Raw genomic sequence first — 26,683 nt, 5'->3', positions numbered from 1 at the left:
GGTGCGTGTGGGCAGGTAGGTGCGTGTGGGCAGGTAGGTGCGTGTGGGCAGGTAGGTGCGTGTGGGCAGGTAGGTGCGTGTGGGCAGGTAGGTGCGTGTGGGCAGGTAGGTGCGTGTGGGCAGGTAGGTGCGTGTGGGCAGGTAGGTGCGTGTAGGCGGGCAGATAGGTACATGTGGGTGGGTGGATGCGTGTGGGCAGGTAGGTGCGTGTGGGCAGGTAGGGGCGGGTGGGTGGGTGCGGTGGGCGGGTGGGTGCGTGTGGGCAGGTAGGTGCGTGTGGGCGGGTGTGGGCGGGTGGGTGCGTGTGGGCGGGTGGGTGCGTGTGGGCGGGTGGGCTCGTGCGGGGCGGGCGGGAGTGGGTGGGTGGGTGGGTGTGGGCGGGCGGGTGCGTGTGGGCAGGCGGGTGGGTGCGGGTGGGCGGGCGGGTGTGTGCGTGTGGAAACTTTGTGTCCGTGGGAGGAATCATTGTTTTTATTTTTGTTTTGTTAGATCGCACACCCTTTTTAAAAAAAAAAGGTGTCTGGTCTCGTGAAGGTCAAGTTTTCTGGCAGGGCGAGCTGATTCTGAGACCACCCCATCAGCGCGACATCATTGGAACCGCCTCCCGCATTTCTGTCCAACAAAGTTTCCGAACATATTGCGGGAAATGTCAGCGGTGGAGCCGCTGGGCGACACTTTGCTGTTCCCGGCCTGAGTTGGTTTGAATAGAACTGAAAATCCTGTCCCTCATCATTCAATTGGACACTTTATAGCTCCCTGGACTGAACATTGAGTTCAACAATGTTGGTCCACAATCCCTGCCTACCTTTTCTCTCTTTTCAGGGCCTTGAATTTATTGTTATTTTAATTTTTTTTAAAATAAATTTAGAGTACCCAATTATTTTTTCCAATTAAGGGGCAAATTAGCGTGGCCAATCCACCTACCCTGCACATCTTTGGGCTGTGGGGGTGAAACCCACGCAGACACGGGGAGAAAGTGCAAACTCCACACGGACAGTGACCCAGGGCCTGTATTCGAACCCGGGTCCTCAGCGCCGTAGGCAGCAGTGCTAACCACCGATTATTTTAATTTTTTGTCCCTCTTTCGGATGGAAGCTATTCTTCATTTTTGCCATTCACGGCTTGCCCGAATACACGTTTTGGGTGGGATTCCGGCCGGCGGGCCCAGTGAACCCCAGCGGTGGGAAGGCCTGGTGCTTCGGGGCGGGGGGGGGGGGGGTGGAGGGATCCCATCCTTCGTTCCTCGAGTCACCACACCGAGGAAAGGTCATTGACCTTTGACTTTAACTCTGTTTCCCTCTCTCCACAGATGCTGCACGGCTCGCTGAGTATTTCTGGTTGAATTGTCATTCCACGTTTTATTTTTTTCTTTCATTGCCCAGCTCAAGATGAATAATGAAATAGAACGAAGTAGAATGAGCCTCTATTCTCTGAAGTTTAGGAGAGATGATCTCATCGAAAAGTAGAAAATTCTGAGACGGCTCGTTCTGTCACTGAGAGGCTGATCTCACTAATGTGAGAAGATAGAACGAGAGGGGTCAAAATCTCAGGGTAAGGGACTGGCCATTTAGGACTGAGATGAGGAGGAATTTTTCAACATGCAATTGTGAATCTTTGGAATCAAGTACAGAAGTGGGGGACTGAGATATTCAGCACTGTGTTCAAATATGGTAGTGGTTGTGGGTTTGGAAGGTATTGCCAAAGGAGCCTTGGTGAGTTCTTGCAGTGCATCTTGTAGATAGTACACATGGCTGGTACTCTGCGGCAATGGTGGACGGTTTGAATGTTTGTGGAGGGGGTACCAATCAAGTGGGGCTGCTTTGTCTCGGATGGTGTCGAGCTGATTGAGTGTTGTTGGAACTGCACTCATCCAGGCAAGTGGGGAGTATTTCATCACATTCCTGACTTGCACCTTTGTAGATGTTGGGCAGACCTTGAGGAGTCAGGAGGAGAGTTACTGCTCTTTATTGGCACACTATTCATATGACTAGTCCATTTCGGTTTCTGGTCACTAGTGACCTCCAGGATGACGATTGTGGGGGATTCTGTGATGGTAATGCCATTGAATGTCAACGGGTGATGGTTAGATTTTTGGAACTCTTGTTGGTGACATTCATTTCCTGGCACTTGAATGGCGTGACCGTTACTTGCCGCTCGTCAGTTGCTGCATTTGGATTGCTCCATTATCTGAGGAGTCATCAATGGTGCTGAACATTGTGCAGTCATCAGCGAACATCACCACTTCTGACCTTATGATAGGCATAAGGTCATTGATGAAGCAGCTGAAGGTGGTTGGGCCTAGGACACTACTCTGAGGAACGCCTGCAGTGATGTCCTGGAGCTGAGATGACTGACCTCCTACCACCACAACCTTCTTCCTTTATGCCAGATGTAACTCCAACCAGTGAAGGGGTTTCCCCCGATTCCCATTTACTCCAGTTTTGATAGGGCTCCTTGATGCCACACTCGGTCAAATGCTGCCTTGATATCAGAGGCAGTCACTCTCACCTCACCTCTGGCATTCAGCTCTTTTGTCCATGTCTGAACCAAGGCTGTAATTTGCCCGGGACCCATTTTTACCAACTGGCCATCCTTCGTGACCCACGCCATCCGAACTCTGCGAACCACCAATTTTACTTCCCTTTAGTGTGACAGGTGAGCCTGCTTGATTCTCATTATCTCACTTGCTTTGTTGTTCAATGTTACACTTCTAATGACTTCAGTTGATGAGTTAAGATCTCACTGCATCCGTTGAAAAAAAAATCAAGCGGTTCGTCCTCACACTTGCCATAATTTAAGTGGTTTTGAGGGTTTTAAACTTTCATTTGCCGATGTTTCCTTGCATATAACACACTTTGAATGGGCCTGGGTGGGGTGCTCCTTTTGGAGGGTCGGGTGCAGGCTTGAAGGGCCGAATGGTCTCCTTCTGCACTGTCGGGATGCCATGAATCAGTGTTTGGAATAATGCCGTCTGCAACATCGAGCTTTGAAATCTTGATTTGCAATTAATAAACCCACACCTCACCTAATTATCTTATTGCTGCTTTGTTCGTGCCTTCCACTTCCTCTTCATGGATTGTTCACCAGAGACCCTGGAGTTCACTGCTGGCAGCGGCAGAATGGAGGAATCTCACTCTCTGCCGCTGCTCCAGGCAGGAAGACTCCAGCGATTTAAAAAATAATCCGCTCCTGGGTCAGCACGCTGACGTCGGGAGGGGGCGTTCTGTCCCACTGGGCTTGGGTATGCGCACTGCCGAGGGGGCGCACGCGCACAGAACAGCCGGCATTCTGAAAGACGGCCACGGCCGGCATCTTTAAAAGCCGGTCACGCCGTTGGGACGACTTGGGCGATCGGGAACGCCGCGACGCACGGCCGCGCGACCCTTCCGACGCCCGGGTGGGTCGCGACCCTGGGTTTGAAAATGACTGTCATAAAGTAACCTGATAAAGTCAGGGTGGTTCTGTCTGGTTTTCTTTAAAGAGGAATGAAACAAGGTGCTTCATTGCTTGGAGTCTCTTCAATTAGAGGGATTTATTTTCAGGAGGCCCTGGCTGGGAGTTGGCATGCTTGTTGAACAAATTTGGCAGCAGAAGCTGAAGGAACAGCAATGCCTCACTGTGCCCTGTTTCCACTGGAGGATGGGGTCAGGTGACTGTGAAATGTGCAAACATCTGCTGAGTGGCTGCCGGAGGCTATGTTTCCACGCACGGCCGACACAGACATGTTGCAGTTATTCTAGGTTAGAATGTAGTTTTACAGGCAATGCTGAAGTGCAGTGCAGAGGCAGTGCTCCACTTTTAACAAGTGTATGACGGCATTCCTGAATAGAGGAACTTTGATCATATTTTAATCAGCAAATTCCAAGGGATAATGTGCTTCCTACAGAGGAAAGTGACAATGGCGAGGCCCGGCATTTTGCCTCGCCAGCACAAGTAGTTTGTTAAAGAAAAAGGAATGTAGGTGGATTGCCCTTCAGTTGTCAATGAACTGAAGCAATGTGACTCGTCCATGACTTTCAAAGCTCGATGTTGCAGCCGGCATTATTCCAAACATTGAATCATGGCATCCCGACAGCGCAGAAGGAGGCCATTCGGCCCTTCAAGCCTGCACCCGACCCTCCAAAAGGAGCACCCCACCCGGGCCCATTCGCCCACCTTATCACACAACCCCACCCAACCTTTGGACACTAAGGGGCGATCTTGGCACGGCCAAGCCACCTAACCTGCACGTCTTTGGACTGTGGGAGGAAACCGGAGCACCCGGAGGAAACCCACGCAGACACGGGGAGAACGTGCAGACGCCACACGGATGGCGGACCCACGGTCGGAGTTGAACCCGCGCCCCTGGAGTTGCGAGGCAGCAGTGCTAACCATTGTGCCACCGTGCTATCTGACTATTTTAACCCATGATTAAATAGCTCGAAGCAGTGTTACAAATATTAGTCAGAAAATCGAATGCTCCAAATATTTAGATTTGGATTTGTTTTATTGTCAGGTGGGCCGAGGTACAGTGAAAAGTATTGTTCTGCGTAGAGTCCAGGCAGATCGTTCCATGCATGAAAAAACATAGGACATCCATAAATGCACAATGTAAATACATAGACACAGGCACCGGGTGAAGCATACGGAGTGTAGTACTGCTCAGTGGAGAAGAGATCAGTTCAGTCCATACGAGGGTCATTCAGGAGTCTGGTGACAGCGGGAAAGAAGCTGCTTTTGAGTCTGTTTGTGCGCGTTCTCAGACTTTTGTATCTCTTGCCCGATGGGAGAAGTTGGAAGAGTGAATACACCGGGAGGGAGGCGTCTTTGATTATGCTGCCCCCTTTCCCAAGGCTGCGGGAGGTGTAGACTGTCAATGGATGGGAGGGGGTTTGCGTGATGGACTGGGCTGTATTCACGACTTTTTGTAGTTTCTTATGGTCTTAGACTGAGCAGTTGCCACACCAGGCTGTGATGCAGCCAGATAGAATAATTTCTGAGCTGCAAGTTTAGATTGTTTGAAAATAGCAGCACTGTTCCAATACCATTATTGTGTTAAAATGTATGCGACAGCAACAGTCGGAGTTGGAAACCAGGAAAACAATCCAACAATAGTGATCTTCATCGTTGTTAGGAGCACAGGGGGATTGTGGTGAAATTGGACTGGGGAGTTGTAATATTCGGCTATCCTGACTTTTAAAACTCCTTGATTTTAAATTCTCATTATTGTTTTCAAATTATTCACAGGCAGTACGGTAGCACAAGTGGTTGGCACTGTGGCTTCAGAGCACCAGGGTCCCAGGTTCGATTCCCCGCTGGGTCACTGTCTGTGCGGAGTCTGCACGTTCTCCCCGTGTCTGCGTGGGTTTCCTCCGGGTATCCGGTCCGAAGGCGTGCAGGTTAGGTGGATTGGCCATGATAAATTGCCCTTAGTGACCAAAAAGGTTAGGAGGGGTTATTGGGTTACAGGGATAGGGTGAAAGTGAGGGCTTAAGTGGGTCGGTGCAGACTTGCTGGGCCGAATGGCCTCCTTCTGCACTGTATGTTCTATATAACCTGCCCCAGCCCTCCAAACACCATCAACTTCAGGATATTGGCACTCCTCCAATTCTGGCATCCTGGGCGGGTTTCTCCGAAGTAGAGGCAGAGAGTCCGCGCCATCGTGAACACCGTCGCGTTTCACGGCGGTGCAAAATGGGCGCGGGCACAACCGATTCTGGCCCCCACAGGGGGCCAGCACGGCGCTGGAGCGATTCATACAGCTCCAGCCTCCCTTCCCGGCACCGCACCAACCCGCGCATGCGCAGTGGCGCCGCGGGACTTCCTCAACGCGCCGGCCCCGACGCAACATGGCGAGGGGGTTCAGGGGCCGGTCGCGTAACAAAATAGGGCCGTGGCTGGAGAGGCCGGCCCGCTAATCGGTAGGCCCTGATCGTGGGCCCGACCCCATCGGAGGCCTCCCCCGGTGAAGGAGCCCCCCTCCCAGGCCGTCCCCTGACCCTGCGTGCAGAGTCCCCGCCGGCTGCGAGCAGGTGTGGACGGCGGCGGTGGGACTCTGCCCTTTCCGCTCGGCCCATCAAGGCCGGAGAATCAGCGGCCCGCGACCGGCGCCGCGCCAAACACGCCGGCGCAAATGGCGGCGATTGTCCGCTCCTCGGAGAATCGCGTGCCGGCGTCAGGTGACGTGGCGCGGTTGCGGCGATTATCCGGCCCGGCGCGGGGCTCGGAGAACACCGCCCCTTGTGTTTCCTGAATTTCATCATCTTCCTATTCGGTAATTTGGACATTCTGAATTCTCCCTCAGTGTACCCGAACAGGCGCCAGAATGTGGCGACTAGGGGCTTTTCACAGTAACTTCATCGCAGTGTTAATGTAAGCCTACTTGTGACACTAATAAAGATTATTATTATTACCGCTGACCATGCTTTCAGCTGCTTTGGCCCAAAGCTCTGCAATTTTTCTCTCAATCCCTCTAGTTCTCCTCCATTTAAGATTTTGAACAGGTCCAGCAACTCCAGACTGGGCACCCATGAGGCGCTGTGGGCCATCGGCGGCAGGAGAATTGAACTCGACCACGATCTGCAACCTCATGGCCCGACATATCCCCCACTCTACCACTGCCGTGAAATGAAATGAATTGAAATGAAAATCGCTTATTGTCACAAGGAGGCTTCAAATGAAGTTACTGTGAAAAGCCCCTAGTCGCCACATTCCGGCGCCTGTTCGGGGAGGCTGGTACGGGAATTGAACCGTGCTGCTGGTCTGGTCTGCTGTCAAAGCCAGCGATTTAGCCCTGTGCTAAACAGCCCCATGAACCCTGGTTCAATGAATAATGTAGGCGGGCATGCCTGGAGCAGTACCAGGCATATCGGGCGTCAACCTGGTGAAGTTGCAAGGCAGGAATACTTGCGTGCCAAACAACACTATTTAGTGGCTTGTTTAGCACAGTGGGCTAAACAGCTGGCTTGTAATGCAGGACACGGCCAGCAGCGCGGGTTCAATTCCCGTACCGGCCTCCCCGAACAGGCGCCGGAATGTGGCTTTTCACAGTAACTTCATTGAAGCCTGCTTGTGACAATAAGGGATTATTATTACATAAGCAGCAAGTGATGGACAGAGCTAAGGATCCCACAACAAACGGATCAGATCTGAGTTCTGCCATCCTGTCATGAATAATGGTGGAGAATTAAACAACTCGCTGGGGAAGATTCAGCAAATATGCCAACTTCAGTGATGGAGGAACCCAGCACCTCAGTGCAAAAGATAACGTTGAACCATTTGCAACACCCTTTAGTCAGAAGTGCTGAGTGAATGATCCATCTCAGCCTTTTCCAAAGGCCCTCAACATCACAGATGTCAGTCTTCAGCCAATTCGATTCACTCCACATGACAACAAGAAATGATTGAAGCACTGGATACAGCAAAGCCGATGGGCCCTCGGAATATTCTGCCAATTGGACTTGAAGGTTTGTGCTCCAGAACTAGCTTCATCCCGAGCCAAGCTGTTTCCAGTACAGCCACAACACTGGCATTAGCCCAGCAATGTGAAAAAGCAGAACCAATCCAACCTCGACAATTACTGCCCCATTAGTCTACACTCCATCGTCAGCAAAGTGATACAAAGATGTAATTAACAGTGTTATCAAACGGCACCTGCTCAGCAAATAATCTGCTTACTGGCCCTTGTTTTACATTCTGCCAGGGTCAGTCGGCTCCAGACCTCATTACAGCCTTGGTCCAAATGTGGTCAAAAGCATTGAACTCAAGATGTGAGGTGAAACTGACTATCCTTGTGTGGGGATTGTCCCTTTAAGGGCAACACAGCAGAGTATGGGTCACATGCCCTGCGCGACCAATCGGGACTCAGTGTGGAATCATCCCATGGTGAGAGATACTCATAGGTAAAAAGATATTTTGGGGGCTAGCTGCAGCCATGAGGCTGCTACACAATTCTTCTTAATAAATACCTTTTTTATTCATTAATGAAATCTGTGAAAATGCATCTTTACACCTTGACATCAAGGCAGTATTTGACCAAGTATGGCATCAAGGAGCCTTAACAAAACTGGAGTAAATGGGATTTGGGGGGGGGTGGGAAAGCTCTCCACTATTTGGAGTCATATCTGGCACAAAGAAAGGTGTTTGTAGTTGTAGGAGGTCAATCATCTCAGTGACGAGACATTGCTGTGTGTGTTCCTCATGGTGTTGCCCTAGACCCAACCATCCACAGCTGTTGCATTAATCACCTTTCTTCCATCACAGGTTAGAAGTGGGAATGTTCGCTGATGACTGCACAAAGTTCAGCCCCATTCACGACTCCTCAGATACTGAAGCCGCCCATGCCCATATGTAGCAAGACTTGCACACTATTTAGCATGGATTGATAAGTGGCAAGCAACATTTGTGCCACACAAGTGCCAGGCCATGGCTATCTTCAACAAAAAAGAATCTAAACATCTCCCCTTGACAGTGAAAGGTATTACCATCACGGAATCCTCCACGACCAACATCCTGGGGGTTACCATTGACCAGAAACTGAACTGGACTATCCATATAAATACAGCTATAAGAACAATAACTCACCTCTTAACTCCTCAAAGCCTGTCCACCATTGACAATGCCCAAGTCAGGAATGTGGTGGAATACTGTCCATTTGTCAGGATATATGCAGCTCCAACAGCACTCGAGAAGCTTGCCACTATCCTGGACAAAGCAACCTGTTTGATTGGCACCCCATTCACCATCTAAAACATTCACTCCTTCCACTACCAACACAGTAGCAGCCGTGTTTACCATCTACAAGATGCATCACAGCAACTTACCAAGGCTCCTTCAACAGCACCTTCCAAACCCGGAGGGACAAGGGCAGCAGATGCATGAGAACAACATCACCTGTAAGTTCATCTCCAAGCCACTCACCATCCTGACGTGGGGGCCATTCCTTCACTGTCGCCGGGTCAAAGTTCTGGAACTCCCTCCCTAACAGCACATAGGGTATACCTACACCACATGGACTACAGCGGTTCAAGAAGGCGGCTCACCGCCACCTTCTGAAGGGCCATTGGGGACGGGCAGTAAATGCGAGTCTAGCCCATGACACCTGTGTAAGAACATAGAGTTAAAAATAATAGCTTCTTAAAACCTGTAGCTAAGACCACGCTTTTGGTCACCGGTCCTCACTTTGTGGCTCGGTGATAACTATTGGCCGCTAATAATTCCTGCGAAGAACTTTAAGACAGTTTCACTATATTAAAGATGCAATATAAATGCAAGCTATCATTTAGCAAATAGTTTATTTTGCCGAGTTTTGGGATTCATTCATCCCTAAAGCCTCTGCTGATGAATGGAGCCCGCCCGCACTCGAGTGGGTGATAATGCCAGCTGTCATTTACTGCTGCCAGTAAAATGACAGTAGGAAAATCCAGACTACTTTCTGCATTCTAGAAGAATATCCATGGGACCCAATGGTGGATTGGTCCAGAAGTTTTTGGTTCAGAATGGATGGAGCGAGCAACCTCTGAATATCTCTGATACCAGAGACCGAACCAAAGAAGTTCCAGCACGCGTGTGCTGGCCCTGAAACATCGGCTGGAGCTATCGAGCTATCCCCATTTCCCAGCCCTTTCTCTCCAAGTGCGTATCCAGCTCGGGTTATGTTAGAACGTCAACAGCCACTTGTCGTAACGTTTTCCCCGTTCTTGGGGTTAAAAACAAACTTTTCCCTTGTGTTCTGCTGTTTGATCCATAGTGTTATTGACTTGCAAGCAAGCTGGTAATGAGTAAGAGACTGAAATAATTCGGGGATGATTTTCTTAAAACTTTACCCAACTGAGATCATCCAAATGTTCAACACGCTGCCCCATTCAACTTTAATTGTGTTCTGCCAGATCGCCTTGGTAAACGTCACTGCTGATGTATCTATTTGACTGACTCTGATGTGGGATCTCCAGTGTGGATACACAAAGTGGTATTTCTATTTGCAGTGACCCAACAGAATGTGGGCTTTGCTGCTAGATTTGCATAAAATTGATCATTGGTTTGCAATTAATCGACGAGACATTCGATGACCCCCTGAGTGCCACTTCTGTGTTCTAATTGACTCCAGTCTGGTCTATCTTCGGAATTGGTTTTCAAACTGGAATTCGCATTTCTGTCTTTTGTGAGGGCCACAGAGAGTTCAACACGAGTCCGTGAGTCAAACAAAACGTAACTTTATTTACTCTAATATTTACACAGCACTGGTAACTTGGCTACTGGACAAGCTGGTAGCTCACTGACTGGCTCTATTTATACAACAGAAAAGGTTAACGATTGCCCTGCCCCCTTGTCGGGGGAGCTCATATTCCCCGAGATCCATGGGATAACAAATTGTCATAACCAATAGGATCTGTTCAGATTACAACACAGTGCAAAGAAACTGATTTAAAGGAGCTTCAACCAATGTTATAATAGCGATGTCGTACCTACGGACATATTTTTTACTTTTTCCAGTACTTGGCTGGAATTAATTGTTCAAAAAACAAAGATATATGATTTCTCCCCACAATTGCATGTGCGCTGTCACATTTGCAGTTAATTAATGTGCATTTTTCACTGCCACGCTCCCTCACGCCTATGCCCCAGATGAGTTTACTGCTGTGTAACCGTAAAGGATGGCTTCCTTGGTCTGTAACCTAACATGCAAATCTCTCCTTGATGCACTCATTAGGTACTAAGCACAACAACAGAAACTGCATCTCTCATCCATGGCCTGCCATCGGGGGTAAGCAGCCATTGTTCCGTACGTTAGTTTGCATGTGGGTGTTTGCATGTTGTGCATGCTCCAGCTTTGTAAACCAATTTGTAAAAATAGTGCATGTTTTATGACCTTCGAATGGTGTTTGTGTTTTTTTCCTCGCAATGTTGAAACCTGACTGTTAAAAGGAAGTCATGGCTAACTCATCGGTGTGGATTTCCGTCCCAGGGTCGGGTGTGCAAAGTTGGCAGGTGTCTTGGCTCAGCAAGCCCGGCCGTGGTTGAGGGGACGTTATTGTGGGGCAGGTTAAAAGAAGAGTTGGGATGGGTGACCCCAGAATGACTACAGACGCTGTTGGGTTGCCGAGGCAGTCTGGGCGCAAGACTTCCCTCTATGCTCTGGCACAGTGCTTGAGTAAATAAACAAAAGTCCCTCCAGATGTCACCCCTAATACTCCCACATATGCTCAATGCCCTATCCTTGCCAACCTGCCTTGTATCCTAGGACAGTTTCCTGGATATCTTTGACAGCTTGGTAACGCTGTAACAATTCCTTGACAGTTGGACAGTTCCTTGACAGCAAAGTGTGCGTATAAAGTGCACAATCGTGTTAACCTTTTACAATCCCAAAGGGTGCCTTACAACTCTCAAAGATGTCCCAGGACACTATTCAAAATGGGTATCCAAACAAACCTATCCGGTTCGGATCTCCTTTCACCTGTTGCAGTCTGCACACTACAGTTCCCACACTTCCGGCTGGTGATTTATACGGCCAGCTGCTTTATCAAATCGCGCACGTACGAACCCCAGCCCGACTCTGGGGAAAATGGGAATGCCAGGTTCTGGGTTGGGAGTTAGAATTTCAGGCCATTTCCGGGAATTTCACCATGTCGCAGAGGCTCTCGATCAGGGTGAAAATCCGGCCCGTTGTCAGTGAGCCTAGGATGACTGCGCTGGGGTCACCCTCCTCCAGAATGTTCCAGTGTCACCGATGCTAGTCGTCAGCTAATTCCGTTCATTCCAAATTATGCGAAGAAACAGTGAGCTCATGAGAGACAGCAGAGGCTACTTACATCCTTTTATTCCAAACAGTGCAAAATAATTTCACATGCACAGAAAGGACAATCAGATAGAATACAAACAGCTTGTCAAGTTTTTGTTTTTACTATAGTTGATCCAATCCACGCCCCCCCCCCCCCCCCACCCCCGATCGACAACCCCACCACTCCTCTCCCCGGCCCTCCCCAGTTGCTGGCCACAAACCGATCTCTGAAGAAGGTGATGAATGTCCTCAACCCTTCCTCCGACCCTCTCATGGCATATTAAATTTTACATTCTGCCAGGCCACCGCCCCCCCACCACCATGCCAAGGCCGAGGTGGGGCCGCCGACCTCCATTCAAGCAGGACTCGTAGCTGGCCAATCAGAGAGGAGATGGTCAAGACGTCGGCCCTCTTCCCCTCCAGAAGCTCCGGCAAGTCCAAAACCCCCCAAATCGCCACCAGTGGACACGGCTCAGCCTAACCCTCACGATCGCCAACATGGTCTCCAGGAACGAGACCCAGAACTCGAGCAATCTTGGGACAGGACCAGAACATGCGCGAGTGATTCGCGGGTCCTCCTAGACACCGTTTGCACCTATCTACTTCGAGGAAGAACCCACTCATGTTCACTCTGGTCATATGTTCCCTATGGACTACTTCAAAGTGTATCAGATTCAGCCTGGCGCAAGAGGCAGTAGAATTCACGCTGTACCAAATTGCACTCCCCTCTCTCCAGCCCCAGGCCCAGATCCTCTTACCACTTCCCCTTTATTTTTTCCTGTCTCCAGCAACCACTCTGAGATCCACCCTCCTCCCAGCTCATCAGAAGATAACATCCTGTCCATCAGTGTAGGACTTGGTAACTGGGGGAACGAGGAAGCTCTTTGCGAATAAAGTCCCGCACCTGCAGATACCTGAACGTGCTCCCCATCGGGAGTTGATACTATGACAACATCTCCTCCAGTCCCGCAAACCTACCCTCCACAGATTCCTAAACCTCTCGACCCCCTCCCTCTTCCAAATCTTCTACGTTGCATCCAACCCCGACGGTGCAAATTGGCGACAATATTGACATGCCCCCACCGCCCCCCCCCCCCCCCCCCCCCCCCCATCTAAATTGTTGCCTGAATTGGTTCCAGATTTTTAGAGATGCCACCACTACCAGGCCCATTGTGAATCTGGCCAAAGAGAACGAGAGAGGGGTAATAACCAACGCCCGTATACGTGACCCTGCACAGGAGGCTTCTTCCATCTGCCCCCACCTCCCTAAACCACCAACGCTCCTTCTCAATGCTCGCTGCCAGTAGTAGGCCATTGAATTTGGTAGCGCCAGCCCTCCCGAACGTCGTCCCCTCTGCAGAAAGGCTCTCCGACTCCAGGGTGTCTTACCCACCCAAACAAAGGCTGAGAATATATTGTTCACCCTAACAAAAAAAGATTTGGGAAGGAAGATCAGGAGAGACTGTAACACGAATAGGAATCTCGGCAGAATGTTCATTTTAATCGTCTGCACCTCTCCCTGCCAAGGAGAGCGGGAGAGCATCCCATCTCTTCAAGTCCCCTTTCACCCCTCCTCTGACCGGTCAGTAGGGCCCATTCATGAGCCACCTGAATCACACCGAAGTAGATAGTTGTGAACGGTGTCTAGGAGGACCAGCGAATCACACGCGCATGTTCTGGTCCTGCCCCAAGATCGCTCGAGTTCTGGGTCTCGTTCCTGGAGACCATGTTGGCGATCGTGAGGGTTAGGCTGGAGCCGTGTCCACTGGTGGCGATTTGGGGGGGTTTGGACTTGCCGGAGCTTCTGGAGGGGAAGAGGGCCGACGTCTTGGCCATCTCCTCTCTAATTGGCCAGCTTGAACGGCAACTTTCCCAAATCCGCTATCCTCCCCAGGGGTTCAATGGAAAAATGTTGTTCTTGCTCACATCACTTTGTACCCTGAGAAGGATCCAGACTTCCTCAACAGTTCCATTATCGTTCCCATACAAGATAGTGTCCGAAACTTACAACAACAGATCATATGCTCCTTGCCCCCTCTCTCAGTACCTCTCTACCCATTTGATGACCTAAGCGCGATGGCTAAAGGGTACATTGCCTGCGCAAACAACAACGGGGACAACAGGCAACCCTGAGTCGAGCCGCTATACAGCTGGAAATACCCTGAGCTCACCGTTTTAGTCCAGACAATTGCCTTGGGAGCACTATACAATAATCTTACCCAGGAGATGAATGTTGTCCCAAATCCAAATCATCCCAGAATCTCGAAGATGTACCTCCACTCCACCCGATCAAAAGCTTGCTCTGCATCTATGGAGATGATTACTTCAGTTACCTTTTGCTAGATGGGGACATGACCACATTCAAAAGTCACCTAATATTGGCCAACAGTCTGCCCTTAACAAACCTTGTCTGGTCCTCAGAGATCATCTCTGGCAAACAAGCCCCCCAGAACCTTAGCTAATACCTTTTGCATTGATATTCAGTAAAGAGATAGGGCGATAAGACCCACACTCCATGGGGATCTGCTTGTAAAATTCCACCGGGAAACCATCCGGCTCCGGAGCCTTCCTCAATTGCATTGAGCTCATGCACTCCACAACCTCTTCCAGGCCCAATGGCATCTCCAGCCCCAACGGCACCTCCGGCCCCTTCCCCCTCACCCTCTCCGCCACAGGGAAGTCCAATTGGCCCAAATGCACTTCCATCCCCGAGCCCTCTTCCAGGGGCTCAGACTTATACAACCCTGGCCCTCAAGGACGCCATTAATCTTGTCCAGTGCCATCACCAGCTCCCCCCCTCGTCCCTAACCTGGACTATCTCTCGTCCAGCCGCCTGCTGCCTCAGCTGGTGAGCCAATAGATGGCTGGCCTTATCACATTACTCATAAAAATGTTCCTCTTGATCAACAAATTTTGGTTCACTGCCTTCCCAATCCGTACCAAATCAAATTCCATTTATAACCTCTTTCTCTCCGCTAACTGCTCCATTGTCGATCTCGTGGGGTACTGCCGGTCCACCTCCAGAATAGAGTCCACTCACCTCTTCTTGTCTACTCTCCCAACCTTGTCCCTGTGGGTCTTATATGGGATTACCTCAACTGCAACCTCCAGACAAGACAGCATGCACATGAAGACACCATCCATTGCAAGTTTCCCTCCCAGCCGCGTCCCAATTCCACTTGACCACTTTTCTTCGGAGGCCACGACGTCAAAATACTGGGGGGGGGGGCACGTCACCCACATCAGAGAACTGTGAGAATACCTTCACCCCATAGACTGCAGCGGTTCAAGGAGGTGGCCCAGGACCAATGTTTTGAGGGCCACTGGGAAGGCTAAATACTTGTTGCCTTTGTCAACGATGGTCTACTGCACTGGTAACGTCCTCAAAAAATTCTACCAAATTAGTCAGACACGACCTACCCTTTATGAACCCATGCTGCATCTGCCCAATGGGACAATTTCCCTCCAGGTGCCTCGCTATTTCCTCCTTAATGATAGATTCCAGCATTTTCCCTACAACCGAAGTTAAGCTTACCGGCCTATAATTACCCGCTTTCTGCCGACCTTTTTTAAACAGTGGTGTCACGTTTGCTACTTTCCAATCCTCTGGGACCACCCCAGAATCTAGTGAATTTTGATAAATTATCACGAGTGCGTTTATAATTTCCTTAGCCATCTCTTTTACACTCTGGGATGCATCCCATCAGGGCCAGGAGACTTGTCTACCTTTAGCCCCATTCGCTTGCCCAATACTGCCTCCTTAGTGATTACAATCATCTCAAGGTCCTCACCTATCATATCTTTATTTCCATCAGTCACTGGCATGTTATTTGTGCCTTCCACTGTAAAGGCTGACCCAAAAAACCTGTTCAGATCCTCAGCCATTTCCCCGTCTCCTATTATTAAATCTCCCTTCTCATCTTCCAAAGGACCAATATTTACCTTAGCCACTCTTTTTTGTCTTATATATTTGTAGAAGCTTTTACTATCTGCTTTTATGTTCTGAGCCAGTTTACTTTCATAGTCTACCTTACTCTTCTTTATAGCTATTTTAGGAGCTTTCTGTTGTCCCCTAAAGACTTCCCAGTCCTCTAGTCTCCCACTAATTTTTGCCACTTTGTATGTTTTTTCCTTCAATTTGATACTCTCCCTCACCTCCTTAGATATCCACGGTCGATTTTTCCCCTTTCTATCGTCTTTCTTTTTTGTCGGTATGAACCTTTCCTGAACACTGTGAAAGATCGCTTGGAAGGTTCTCCACTGTTCCTCAACTGCTTCACCATGAAGTCTTTGCTCCCAGTCTACCTTAGCTAGTTCTTCTCTCATCCCATTGTAATCGCCTTTGTTTAAGCACAAAACACTAGTGTTTGATTTTACCTTGTCATCCTCCATCTGTATTTTAAATTCCACCATATTGTGGTCGTTCCTTCCAAGAGGATCCCGAACTATGAGATCATTAATCAATCCTGCCTCATTACACAGGACCAGATCTAGGACCGCTTGTTCCCTTGTAGGTTCAATTACATACTGTTCCAGGAAATTATCCCGGACACCTTCTATAAACTCCTCCTCAAGGCTGCCTTTACCAACCTGGTTAAACCAATCGACATGCAGATTAAAATCTCTCATGATAACCGCTGTACCATTTCTACATGCATCTGTTATTTCTTTGTTTATTGCCTGCCCTACCATCCTGTTACGATTTGGTGGCCTATAGACTACTCCTATCAGTGACCTTTCCGCCTTATTATTCCTGATTTCCACCCAAATTGATTCAACCTTGTCCTCCATAGCACCAATATCATCCCTTACTATTGCCCGGATGCCATTCTTAAATATCAAAGCTTCACCACCGCCCTTACCGTCCATTCTATCCTTTCGTACAGTTTGATACGCTTGGATATTTAACTCCAAGTCGTGACCATTGAGAGGAGGGTGGAGTGGGTATGAAGGGTGGGGATGTGTGCAGGACAGGGAAGGAGGAGCCTCCGGGAGGTTGTGGGGTGGAGGGTTCTGGAAGGGAGGGCCTATAAGTGGGTAGTGCCTAAAAAGGAGAAAAACTTGGAGACCCCATTGAGGTGTGTCCTCACTTGGTGGGGTGTGGGGCAATGCCCATGTGTGTGAGGGGGGGTGGAACATTGCCCATGGGTGGGGATGTGGGGTCCCTCAATTCACTGAGAGATCGGAGTATCCTTTTAAAACGATGCCCCAATCTCTGAGGAGCCGGTCTGGCCAGCTCTTCAGAGATGAAAATAATTTCAAGTGTGGGTTAAACTGGTGCAGAACTCCCCGGGGCCCAAAAAACTGACGGAAGGACGCGTTTTGCCATCCACGCTGTGCCTGAAAAGCAGCACACTGTGACGTAACATTGACAATGAATGCCGAGTGACCCCGCTCCCGGTATCGACCCGGCTCACCACGCCTCGCGAGGTTAAGGCGATCCCGCGAGACCTTGCGATTGGGCGGGATCTCGTTTAGGCAAATCTGTATATTAGAGCGAGACAGCCAGCCTCATTCTAATGTGCAGTCCCCCGAGGTAACCAAGGCATTGGGACCTATTCCCTTCGCATTGGAGACTTCGGGGGAGGACCATTCAGTCCTGGTCTCCGCAAATGAATGGCACTCGTGTGGTCTCCTAGGGGATCGGAAGTCCCCAAGTGCTTGTCCCCTGGGTGTGGTGGCACCCTGTCACAGCTGGTGCCAGCCTGGCACCCTGGCAGTGCCACCTGGATGCCAGCCAGGCACTGCCATTCAAAAATAGTGTCCTGATCTCTCCCTGCAATGATTGGATTGGATTTGTTTATTGTCACGTGTACCGAGGTACAGTGAAAAGTCTTTTTCTGCGAGCAGCTCAACAGATCATTAAATACATGAGAAGAAAAGGGAATAAAATAAAATACATTATAGGGCAACACAACATATACAATGTAACTACATAAGCACCGGCATCGGATGAAGCATACAGGGTGCAGTGTTAATGAAACCAGTCCATAAGAGGGTCATTTAGGAGTCGGCTCCAAATCGAGGTCGGGGCTTCACTTCCGGTTTGGGCCCGATCTTCTTCCAGGTCGCGGAGGTCAGGTCGGGTCGGGTCAAAAGGTTTCCAAGGGCCTCGGAGGATGTTCGAGCCTGCAAGAGAGGATAAGAGAGAGAGGTTAGTAATAATGTTAGTTTTAGAATTAATTTTTAAAAGATTAGAACGAGTATAAGTTAAGTGAAAAGTGGATCTGTTTGGGAGAGCTCGCGGAGAGTCGCCTCGCTCCGGCGCCACTTTGACAAGCGGGGCTCCTCAGTGTAGGAAACGGAACTAAGTCCGGCCTCAGCCGTGTGTTCCCCATTGATGCCCTGTATCTAAGTGGAGTTGTGTTCGATGGCGATGTGTTTCCTGGCACTGCAAGTGCCGAGAAACACATGGCTAAATGCGCTCGCGATAGGACATAGTTCCCATTTGGTTCGATCATGCCCTCAGTGTCATTAGATAGCGGTGGGGAATTCGTCGACAAGAGTCTGCACTTTGGCAGCACGGTAGCACAGTGGTTAGCACTGTGGCTTCACAGCGCCAGGGTCCCAGGTTCGATTCCCCGCTGGGTCACTGTCTGTGCGGAGTCTGCACATCCTCCCCGTGTCGGCGTGGGTTTCCTCCGGGTGCTCCGGTTTCCTCCCACAGCCCAAAGATGTGCAGGTTAGGTGGGTGGCCATGATAAATTGCCCCTTAGTGTCCAAAAAAGGTTAGGAGGGGTTATTGGGTTACGGGGATAGGGGGGAAGTGAGGGCTTTGACGGGTCGGTGCAGACTCGATGGGCCGAATGGCCTCCTTCTGCACTGTATGTTCTATGTCCTAAAAACAAAAGTCTGCGGGAAACTCCCAGCAAAACCTGCCACAAATGACACTTAGAAAATTTCCCATTAGATTGCAAGTCGAGCGCATTTAGCCGGGTGTGTCCTGGCAGTTGCAGCGCCGTGAAGGACCACGCTATTGAATGGAAATTTATTGCAATCTGGAGCCTCAGCGGGGAATGCCCCACCACGGCAGCACTTAGTTCCGTTTCCTGAAGCGAGTCGCTCTGCTCACCAGAACTCCTCAGTAACCCCCACCCAATGCTCCAACCCACCCATAAGGGGGTCCTCAGGGACATCCCCACACGCCACCTGACATGGGCAGGGCACCCCCAAGTTCGATCCCCAGTGCTGGCACCTTGGCCGTAAGATATAAGAGCAAAATTAGGTCATTCAGTCCATCGAGTCCACTTAATCCTGGCTGATATTTTTCTCATCCCCATTCTCCTGCCTTCTCCCCGTAACCCCGATCCCATTATTAATCAAGAACCTATCTATCTCTGTCAGCCTTGCCAGAGTGCCACCCTGCCTGGTGGCTGACCAGTCGGGAGGCCTCCGATCCCCTGGGAGACCCACCCCAAGTGCCATTCCGCCTAATTCCCGTTTGTGGAGACCAGCACTGAATGGCGCCCACCTCAGGTCTCCGAGGCAAAGGGGTTAGGTGCCAACTCCTCGGGTAGATGAGGCGAGCTGAATATTAGAGTGCGATGAGCTACTCACTCTAATATGCAGATTTGCCAAATACTGATTTCCGCCCACAAATGGGTGGGATACGGATCGGGATCTCGCGAGGCGTGGTGAGCTGGGTAAATCCCGGAAGAGACCTCTCCCGGCATCGACCGGCCGCGTCGCGCCGACGGGGGGGGCAGGACGCGCCCATAGATCACGGCCATAAACTCCCAGGTTTATTTTGTTCCAGCGGCAATACAATACAAAACTATATTTCAGCTGGTTGTTGGAGCTTCTGTTGATTCACCAGCTCTGCTTCTGCCTGCTACCTGCTGTGGAACAGCATTGAGTGTGTGAATACGACAAATGAAGTGGGGACACCAGAGTAGTCAAACCAACTCTCTGTCAATGTAAAAAGGGCTAATGCCTAGCAGGAGGAACAACAAGTACTTCAAGAATACAGATGTGGCACAACACCACAACGATCAAATACTGCAGACGCTGGAAATCCTGAACTAAGAACTGAAAATGTGGAAAAAAATCAATAGGTCAGTTGTGGAGAGAGAGGGGACGTGAAATGTCCCGTTTTCTTCTCTCTGCCGATGCTGCCAGAGATGCCGAGTGTTTACAACGTTTTCTATTTTTAGTCCAGATATGCTCACCTCTTTCCCAAGAGGCCGCTCTTAATCTTGTTTTTTTTACTTAGCATTGATGGATGCTGATTTTCATAGATAGAGAGCTTTTCCACAGGCAGAGAGTATCATTTGAACTAACCTTGCATTGGTTAGTGTGCGCAGATTTAATAGCACGGTAGCACAGTGGTGAGCACTGTTGCTTCACAGCGCCAGGGACCCAGGTTTGATTCCCGGCTTGGGTCACTGTCTGTGCGGAGTCTGCACGTTCTCCCCGTGTCTGCGTGGGTTTCCTCCAGGTGCTCTTGTTTCCTCCCACAAGTCCCGAAAGACGTGCTGTTAGGTAATTTGGACATTCTGAATTCTCCCTCTGTGTACCCGAACAGGTGCCGAGTGTGACGACTAGGGGATTTTCACAGTAACTTCATTGCGCTGTTAATGTAAGCCTACTTGTGACACGAATGAAGATTGTTATCATTATTATTATAATAAACTTTGAGTCACAGCATCATTGGAGGACGTGAAATCACTTGACACCTACAACAGAGCATAGTGATCTGCCATTTGTCCAAGGCGTACAAGCTAAATCTACTTGGCTAGATGTCTTTATAGTTTGAATGACTTATGAAAACTGCGAGTCAAGCGTTGAAACGCGATAATATTTAGAAAAAGAATTCCTTTTCAGAATGTTCTTTGTCAAGTAACAGCGCTTCCATCTCGAAGCAGGCCTCCAACACAAGATGTTGTACAGTAATGAAGTGAATTTCCTTTCCTTGCATTCGAAGTTGAGCATTAAAAGCTGAAAGCTACTTTTCATCATGTTGAGCTGACCTGTCGGTTTCCTTGGCATCCGATGCTAGGGTTTCATGCAGCCAGGAATGATGTCAGACAAAAATTGTTGATCTCGCTGAGGCTGCCAACCAGTAAAGTCCATTTCTTAAAAAAGATTTTCATTGTGTCCAGCCTCAGCTGGCCTGCTAGCAGTGACCTATTTGACACGAGCATGGTTGGTGCAACAATATAACCGGGATTAATGCCAAGAGGGATGTCTTTCATGTGACAGCTATTTTTTTATTTGACGGTGGCACAGTGGTTAGCTCGGCTGCCTCACAGTGCCAGGGACCCGGGTTCAATTCCGACTTTGGGTCACTGTCAGTGTGGAGTTTGCACGTTCTCCCCGTGTGTGCGTGGGCTTCCTCTGGGTGCTCCGGTTTCCTCCCACAGTCCAAAGATGTGTATGCTAGATGGATTGGCCATGCTAAATTGCCCCTTAAGGTCGAGTTGCAGGAATAGGGCGGGGAGTTGGGCATAGGTAGCGTGGTCGTTCGAAGGGTTGGTGCAGACTCGATGGGCCAAATTACCTCCTGTACTGTAGGGATTCTATGATTCTCACATTCTTTATGCAAACAAACAGACTGAGAATTTAACAAATCTCGCACCTTATAATGGGAGATGTTTAATGTCTGGATGTTACTGCTTTATCCAAACAATATTAAGAATAGCTAGCTGGAAAAAGTAGCCTACCCTATTTCATTGACAACCAATCCATGTATTTAACAAATTCAAAGAAGCTATTCCAGCCCCTAAGCATTTTTGGCTTAATTGGTTTCTGGACAAGGCATTGAACCCACAAAGAACCATATTTATGGCAGAGATTTCAGTATGATTGCATGTAGCCAATTGCAACAAGACAATTTTCCCAGCTAATAATAATAATCTTCATTAGTGTCACAAGTCGGCTTACATTAACATTGCAATGAAGTTACTGTGAAAAGCCCCTAGTCACCACATTCCGGCACCTGTTCGGGTACACAGAGGGAGAATTCAGAATGTCCAATTCACCTAACAAGCATGTCATTCGGAACTTGTGGGAGGAAACCGGAGCACCCGGAGGAAACCTACACAGACACAGGGAGAAGGCAGACTCCACATAGACAGAGACCCAAGCCGGGAATCTAACCCGGGTCGCTGGCGCTGTGAAGCAACAGTGCTAATCATTGTCCTACTGTGCCACCCATAATGTACTCCGGCTAAGAGAAGACTAATTCAGTGGGACAACGAACTTGACTGAAGATCTCTGCCCCATAGAACATTACAGCGCAGTACAGGCCCTTCGGCCCTCGATGTTGCGCTGACCTGTGAAACCACTCTCAAGCCCATCTACACTATTCCCTTATCGTCAATATGTCTATCCAATGACCATTTGAATGCCCTTCGTGTTGGCGAGTCCACTACTGTTGCAGACAGGGCATTCCATGCCCTTACTACTCTCTGAGTAAAGAACCTACCTCTGACATCTGTCCTATATCTATCTCTCCTCAATTTAAAGCATTAACCTGTTTTATTTGTCACTTAAATACTGAAGGACCTACTTTATATTTAGTGTTTTCTGTCTTTAATTCGGATTTCCAGTGTTCACAGTTTTTCTTGCAGTTATAAAAGACATTCGTAACAGGCTAGCATGGTCAGGGATACAAATAAGTTCAGACAAAACAAAAGGTGGATATAAGAGCGTAATTAATAGAAGCAGGATTCGGCCATACAGCCCCTCGAACCTGCTCTACAATTTAATTAAGATCTCAACTCCAGTTCCTCACCCAATTCTCAGTTCCTCTGATACCTTTAAAGTGTCCAAAAAATTGACAAATTTATCCTAATGCTCAGTCATTAAGTCTATTACACAAACTTCATAAGGTAGAGAATTCCCAAAATTCCAACGCTCCTGAGTGGGGAGGTTTCTCTCGTCTCAGTCCGATTCCTAACTCTGAAACCATGCCCCTGGTTCTGGACTTGGCAGTCACGAAAAGCAGGCTTTCCTCGACTAGCCTTGTCGATCCCCCTCACAACTTTCCAGCACAGATCTTCCATGGAGTAGCAATCATCGAATTGCCACACCTGCTCGCACTCTTCCCTGCCTCAACGCTGCTCCGCATTTCTGGCCAAGTCTTCCGGAGCTTAGCTTTGCAAGAAATGTGGAGCTTAGCATCTGTTGGGACATTCTGTTGCAGCACTATAGAGTCAGGGTGAAGACAGAACATGCCCCCCCCCCCCCCCTGATTTCCACACGGTATGTTTAACAATCTGGTGTGAATGTCAGTGAATGAGTGAATGACGATGGATGGATGAGTGAATGGGTAGGGCATAGCTCGGTGGGTGAGTGGGTAGTCGGGTTGAGGGGGGGGGGGTCGCCAAGTCGGGGGCTAGTCAGGGCAGCATGGTGGCGCAGTGGGTAGCACTGCTGCCTCATGGCGCCGAGGTCACAGCTCTGGGTCAGTGTCCGTGTGGAGTTTGCACATTCCCTCCGTGTTTGTGTGGGTTTTGCCCCCACAACCCAAAGAGGTGCAGGGTAGATGGATTGGCCACGCTAAATTGCCCCTTAATTGGAAAAAATTAATTGGATACATTAAAAAAAAAAAAATGTTTTTTAAATGTCGGGGGCTAGTCAGCTTAGGAGGGGTAATCATAACGGGTTGGCGTGTTAATCAGATGGTTGGATGTTGCTGGTGGGGAATGGGCAAGGATAGGTGGGGGCGAGGAGGGGTTAGGTGGGTAGCTGGAGGGACGGTGTAGGTGATTGGGGGCCGGTTGTGTAGTTAACCAGGAATTAGACCAGGTTTTAACTGTAACATTTCCTGAACAACTATTGGGCAAGTCCAACAAAACCGTCCCAAATCTCTGACTCTAGCTCAGAATCAGCCGCTTTTGTGGGGGATCGTGGGGTGTAGGGAATTTCCTGTTGGAAGTTCAAACTTCCTGGGTAATTCCCAAGCAGGTCAGGACTCGTGTGGACCCGCGCAAGCCTTGAATCATGGGCCCAGTCTCCCCAACAACCCAGATACCTTAAGATTTGGGCCTCATGTTTAAATGAGATACCATCTTATTATTCTTTACCCCAGAGATTAGAGGCCCGTTCTACTTGATCTTTCATCACAGGACACTTCATTTTTAAAAGAATATATATTTTATTCAAATTTTTTTCCGGCCAAACAAAACAGTACAACATTTTTTCCCTTTTACAACCATAAAACAATATAAATAATAGTGACCGTTTTTAACAAATAAATAAATAACATATAAACTAAATGGCAACTGCCATAACAAAATATTAACTCTCCCAAATAATAAAGTCAAACAAGCCAATATACATATCCAAGTAAAAATATCCATACAAAAACACCCCTGAGGACCCACCCGAACCCCCCTCCCCCCCCCCCCCGGGTTGCTGCAGCTACTTTCCCAGTTCCTTTATCGTTCTGCGAGATAGTCAATGAACGGTTGCCACCGCCTGGTGAACCCTTGAGCCGAACCTCTTAGTGCGAACTTTATCCGTTCCAGTTTTATAAACCCTACCGTGTCGTTTATCCAGGCCTCCACGCCCGGGGGTTTAGCTTCCTTCCACATTAACAATGTCCTTCGCCGGGCTACTAGGGACGCAAAGGCCAAAACATCAGCCTCTCTCGCCTCCTGCACTCCCGGCTCTTCTGCAACCCCGAATATAGCCAACCCCCAGCTTGGCTCGACCCGGACCCCCACCACCTTCGAAAGCACATTTGCCACCCCCACCCAGAACCCATGCAGTGCCGAGCATGACCAAAACATGTGGGTGTGGTTCGCTGGGCTTCTCGCGCATCTCCCGCACCTATCCTCTACCCCGAAAAATTTACTGAGCCGTGCTCCGGTCATATGCGCCCTGTGTAAAACCTTGAATTGTATCAGGCTAAGCCTGGCACACGAGGACGAAGAGTTTACCCTGCGTAGGGCATCTGCCCACAGCCCCTCTTCGATCTCTTCCCCCAGCTCTTCTTCCCATTTTCCCTTCAGCTCATCCACCACGATCTCCCCCTCGTCTCTCATTTCCCTGTATATAGCTAACACCTTACCATCCCCCACCCATGTCCCTAAATCACTCTATCCTGAATCTCCTGCGTCGGGAGCTGCGGAAATTCCCTCACCTGTTGCCTCACAAAAGCCCTCAATTGCATGTACCGAAATGCATTCCCCTGGGGCAACCCGTATTTTTCTGTCAGCGCTCCCAGACTCGCAAACGCCCCGTCTAGGAACAGATCCCTCAGTTGCACAATCCCTGCTCTCTGCCATGTTCTAAATCCCCCATCTATTCTCCCCGGGACAAACCTATGATTATTCCTTAACGGGGACCGCACCGAGGCACCTGTCATTCCCTTAAGATAGATAGTTTTTTGAAGAATAAAGGGATTAAGGGTTATGGTGTTCGGGCCGGAAAGTGGAGCTGAGTCCACAAAAGATCAGCCATGATCTCATTGAATGGTGGAGCAGGCTCGAGGGGCCAGGTGGCCTACTCCTGCTCCTAGTTCTTATGTTATGTTCTTATGTTCTTATGCCGTCTCAACTGCCCCCAAATTTTCAGCGTTGCCACCACCACTGGACTTGTGGTGTATTTCTTCGGGGAGAACGGCAATGGCGCCGTCGCCAATGCTTGTAGGCTGGTTCCTTTACAGGACGCCATTTCCAGTCTCTTCCACGCCGCTCCCTCCCCTTCTCCCATCCACTTACACACCATTGAGATGTTGGCGGCCCAATAATAATCACTTAAGCTCGGCAGTGCCTGTCCCCCCCTATCCCTGCTACACTGCAAAAAAACCCTCCTCACTCTCGGGGTCTTCCCAGCCCACACAAAGCTCATAACACTCTTCTCACTTTTTTTGAAAAAAGCCCTCGTAACCATCACCGGGAGGCACTGGAACACAAAAAGAAATCTCGGGAGGACTACCATTTTGACTGCCTGCACCCTGCCCATCAGTGACAGGGACACCATGTCCCATCTCTTAAAATCCTTCTCCATCTGTTCCACCAATCGTGTTAAATTAAGCCTATGTAGGGTTCCCCAGTTCCTGGCTATCTGGATCCCTAAGTACCGGAAATTTCTTGTTACCGTCCTCAGCGGTAAATCATCTATTCCCCTGCTCTGCTCCCCCGGATGCACCACAAATGACTCACTCTTCCCCATATTCAATTTGTACCCCGAAAATTCCCCAAACTCCCTGAGTGTCCACATTATCTCAGGCATCCCCTCCACTGGGTCCGCAACATACAGCAATAGATCATCTGCATACAATGATACCCGGTGTTCTTCTCCTCCCCTGAGTACTCCCCTCCACTTCCTAGAGCACCTCAGTGCTATGGCCAGCGGCTCAATTGCCGATGCAAACAGTAACGGAGACAGGGGACACCCCTGTCTTGTCCTCTATAAAGACGGAAGTAGTCGGACCTCTGCCTGTTCGTGATCACACTTGCCACCGGGGCCCTATATAGCAGCTGTACCCATCCAATAAACCCCTCTCCAAAATCAAATCTCTTCAACACTTCCCATAGGTAGTCCCACTCCACTCTGTCAAATGCTTTCTCAGCGTCCATCGCCACCACTATCTCCGCCTCCCCCTCCGGCGGGGGCATCATCATCACCCCTCGCAGCCTCCGTATATTCGTGTTCAGCTGTCTCCCCTTAACGAACCCAGTTTGATCCTCGTGGACCACCCCCGGGACACAATCCTCTATCCTTGTCGCCATCACCTTGGCCAGGAGCTTAGCATCCACGTTCAGGAGGGAAATAGGCCTGTAAGACCCGCACTGCAGCGGGTCTTTTTCCTTCTTTAAGAGTAACGATATTGTCGCCTCCGACATAGTCGGGGGCAACTTCCCCCTTTCCCTGGCCTCATTAAAGGTTCTCGCCAAAAGCGGGGCCAGTAGGTCCATGTATTTCCTATAAAATTCCACCGGGAACCCATCCGGTCCCGGGGCCTTCCCCGCCTGC

At 49.5% G+C, this 26,683-nt stretch overlaps 1 protein-coding gene across 8 annotated transcripts in view; it reads left to right on the top strand.

Annotated features, from left to right (window-relative positions):
* Nucleotides 1–26,683, top strand: part of ano5a (anoctamin 5a) — a 240,772-nt gene that overhangs the window by 71,816 nt on the left and 142,273 nt on the right. For 6 of the 8 annotated variants that reach the window (XM_072466682.1, XM_072466680.1, XM_072466681.1 and 3 more), the window contains one exon: nucleotides 10,688–10,741. The exons of the other annotated variants lie outside the window; for them this stretch is intronic. In XM_072466682.1, coding sequence (XP_072322783.1) covers nucleotides 10,688–10,741 — 54 coding nt within the window. The remainder of the gene's footprint in view (nucleotides 1–10,687; nucleotides 10,742–26,683) is intronic. 8 annotated transcript variants of the gene reach the window in all.

The sequence above is a fragment of the Scyliorhinus torazame genome, chromosome 10 (assembly GCF_047496885.1).
Source record: "Scyliorhinus torazame isolate Kashiwa2021f chromosome 10, sScyTor2.1, whole genome shotgun sequence".
NCBI classification, from domain to species: domain Eukaryota; kingdom Metazoa; phylum Chordata; class Chondrichthyes; order Carcharhiniformes; family Scyliorhinidae; genus Scyliorhinus; species Scyliorhinus torazame.
The sequence above is the reverse complement of the archived record's forward strand: the minus strand, read 5'-3'. Positions and strand labels throughout refer to the sequence as shown.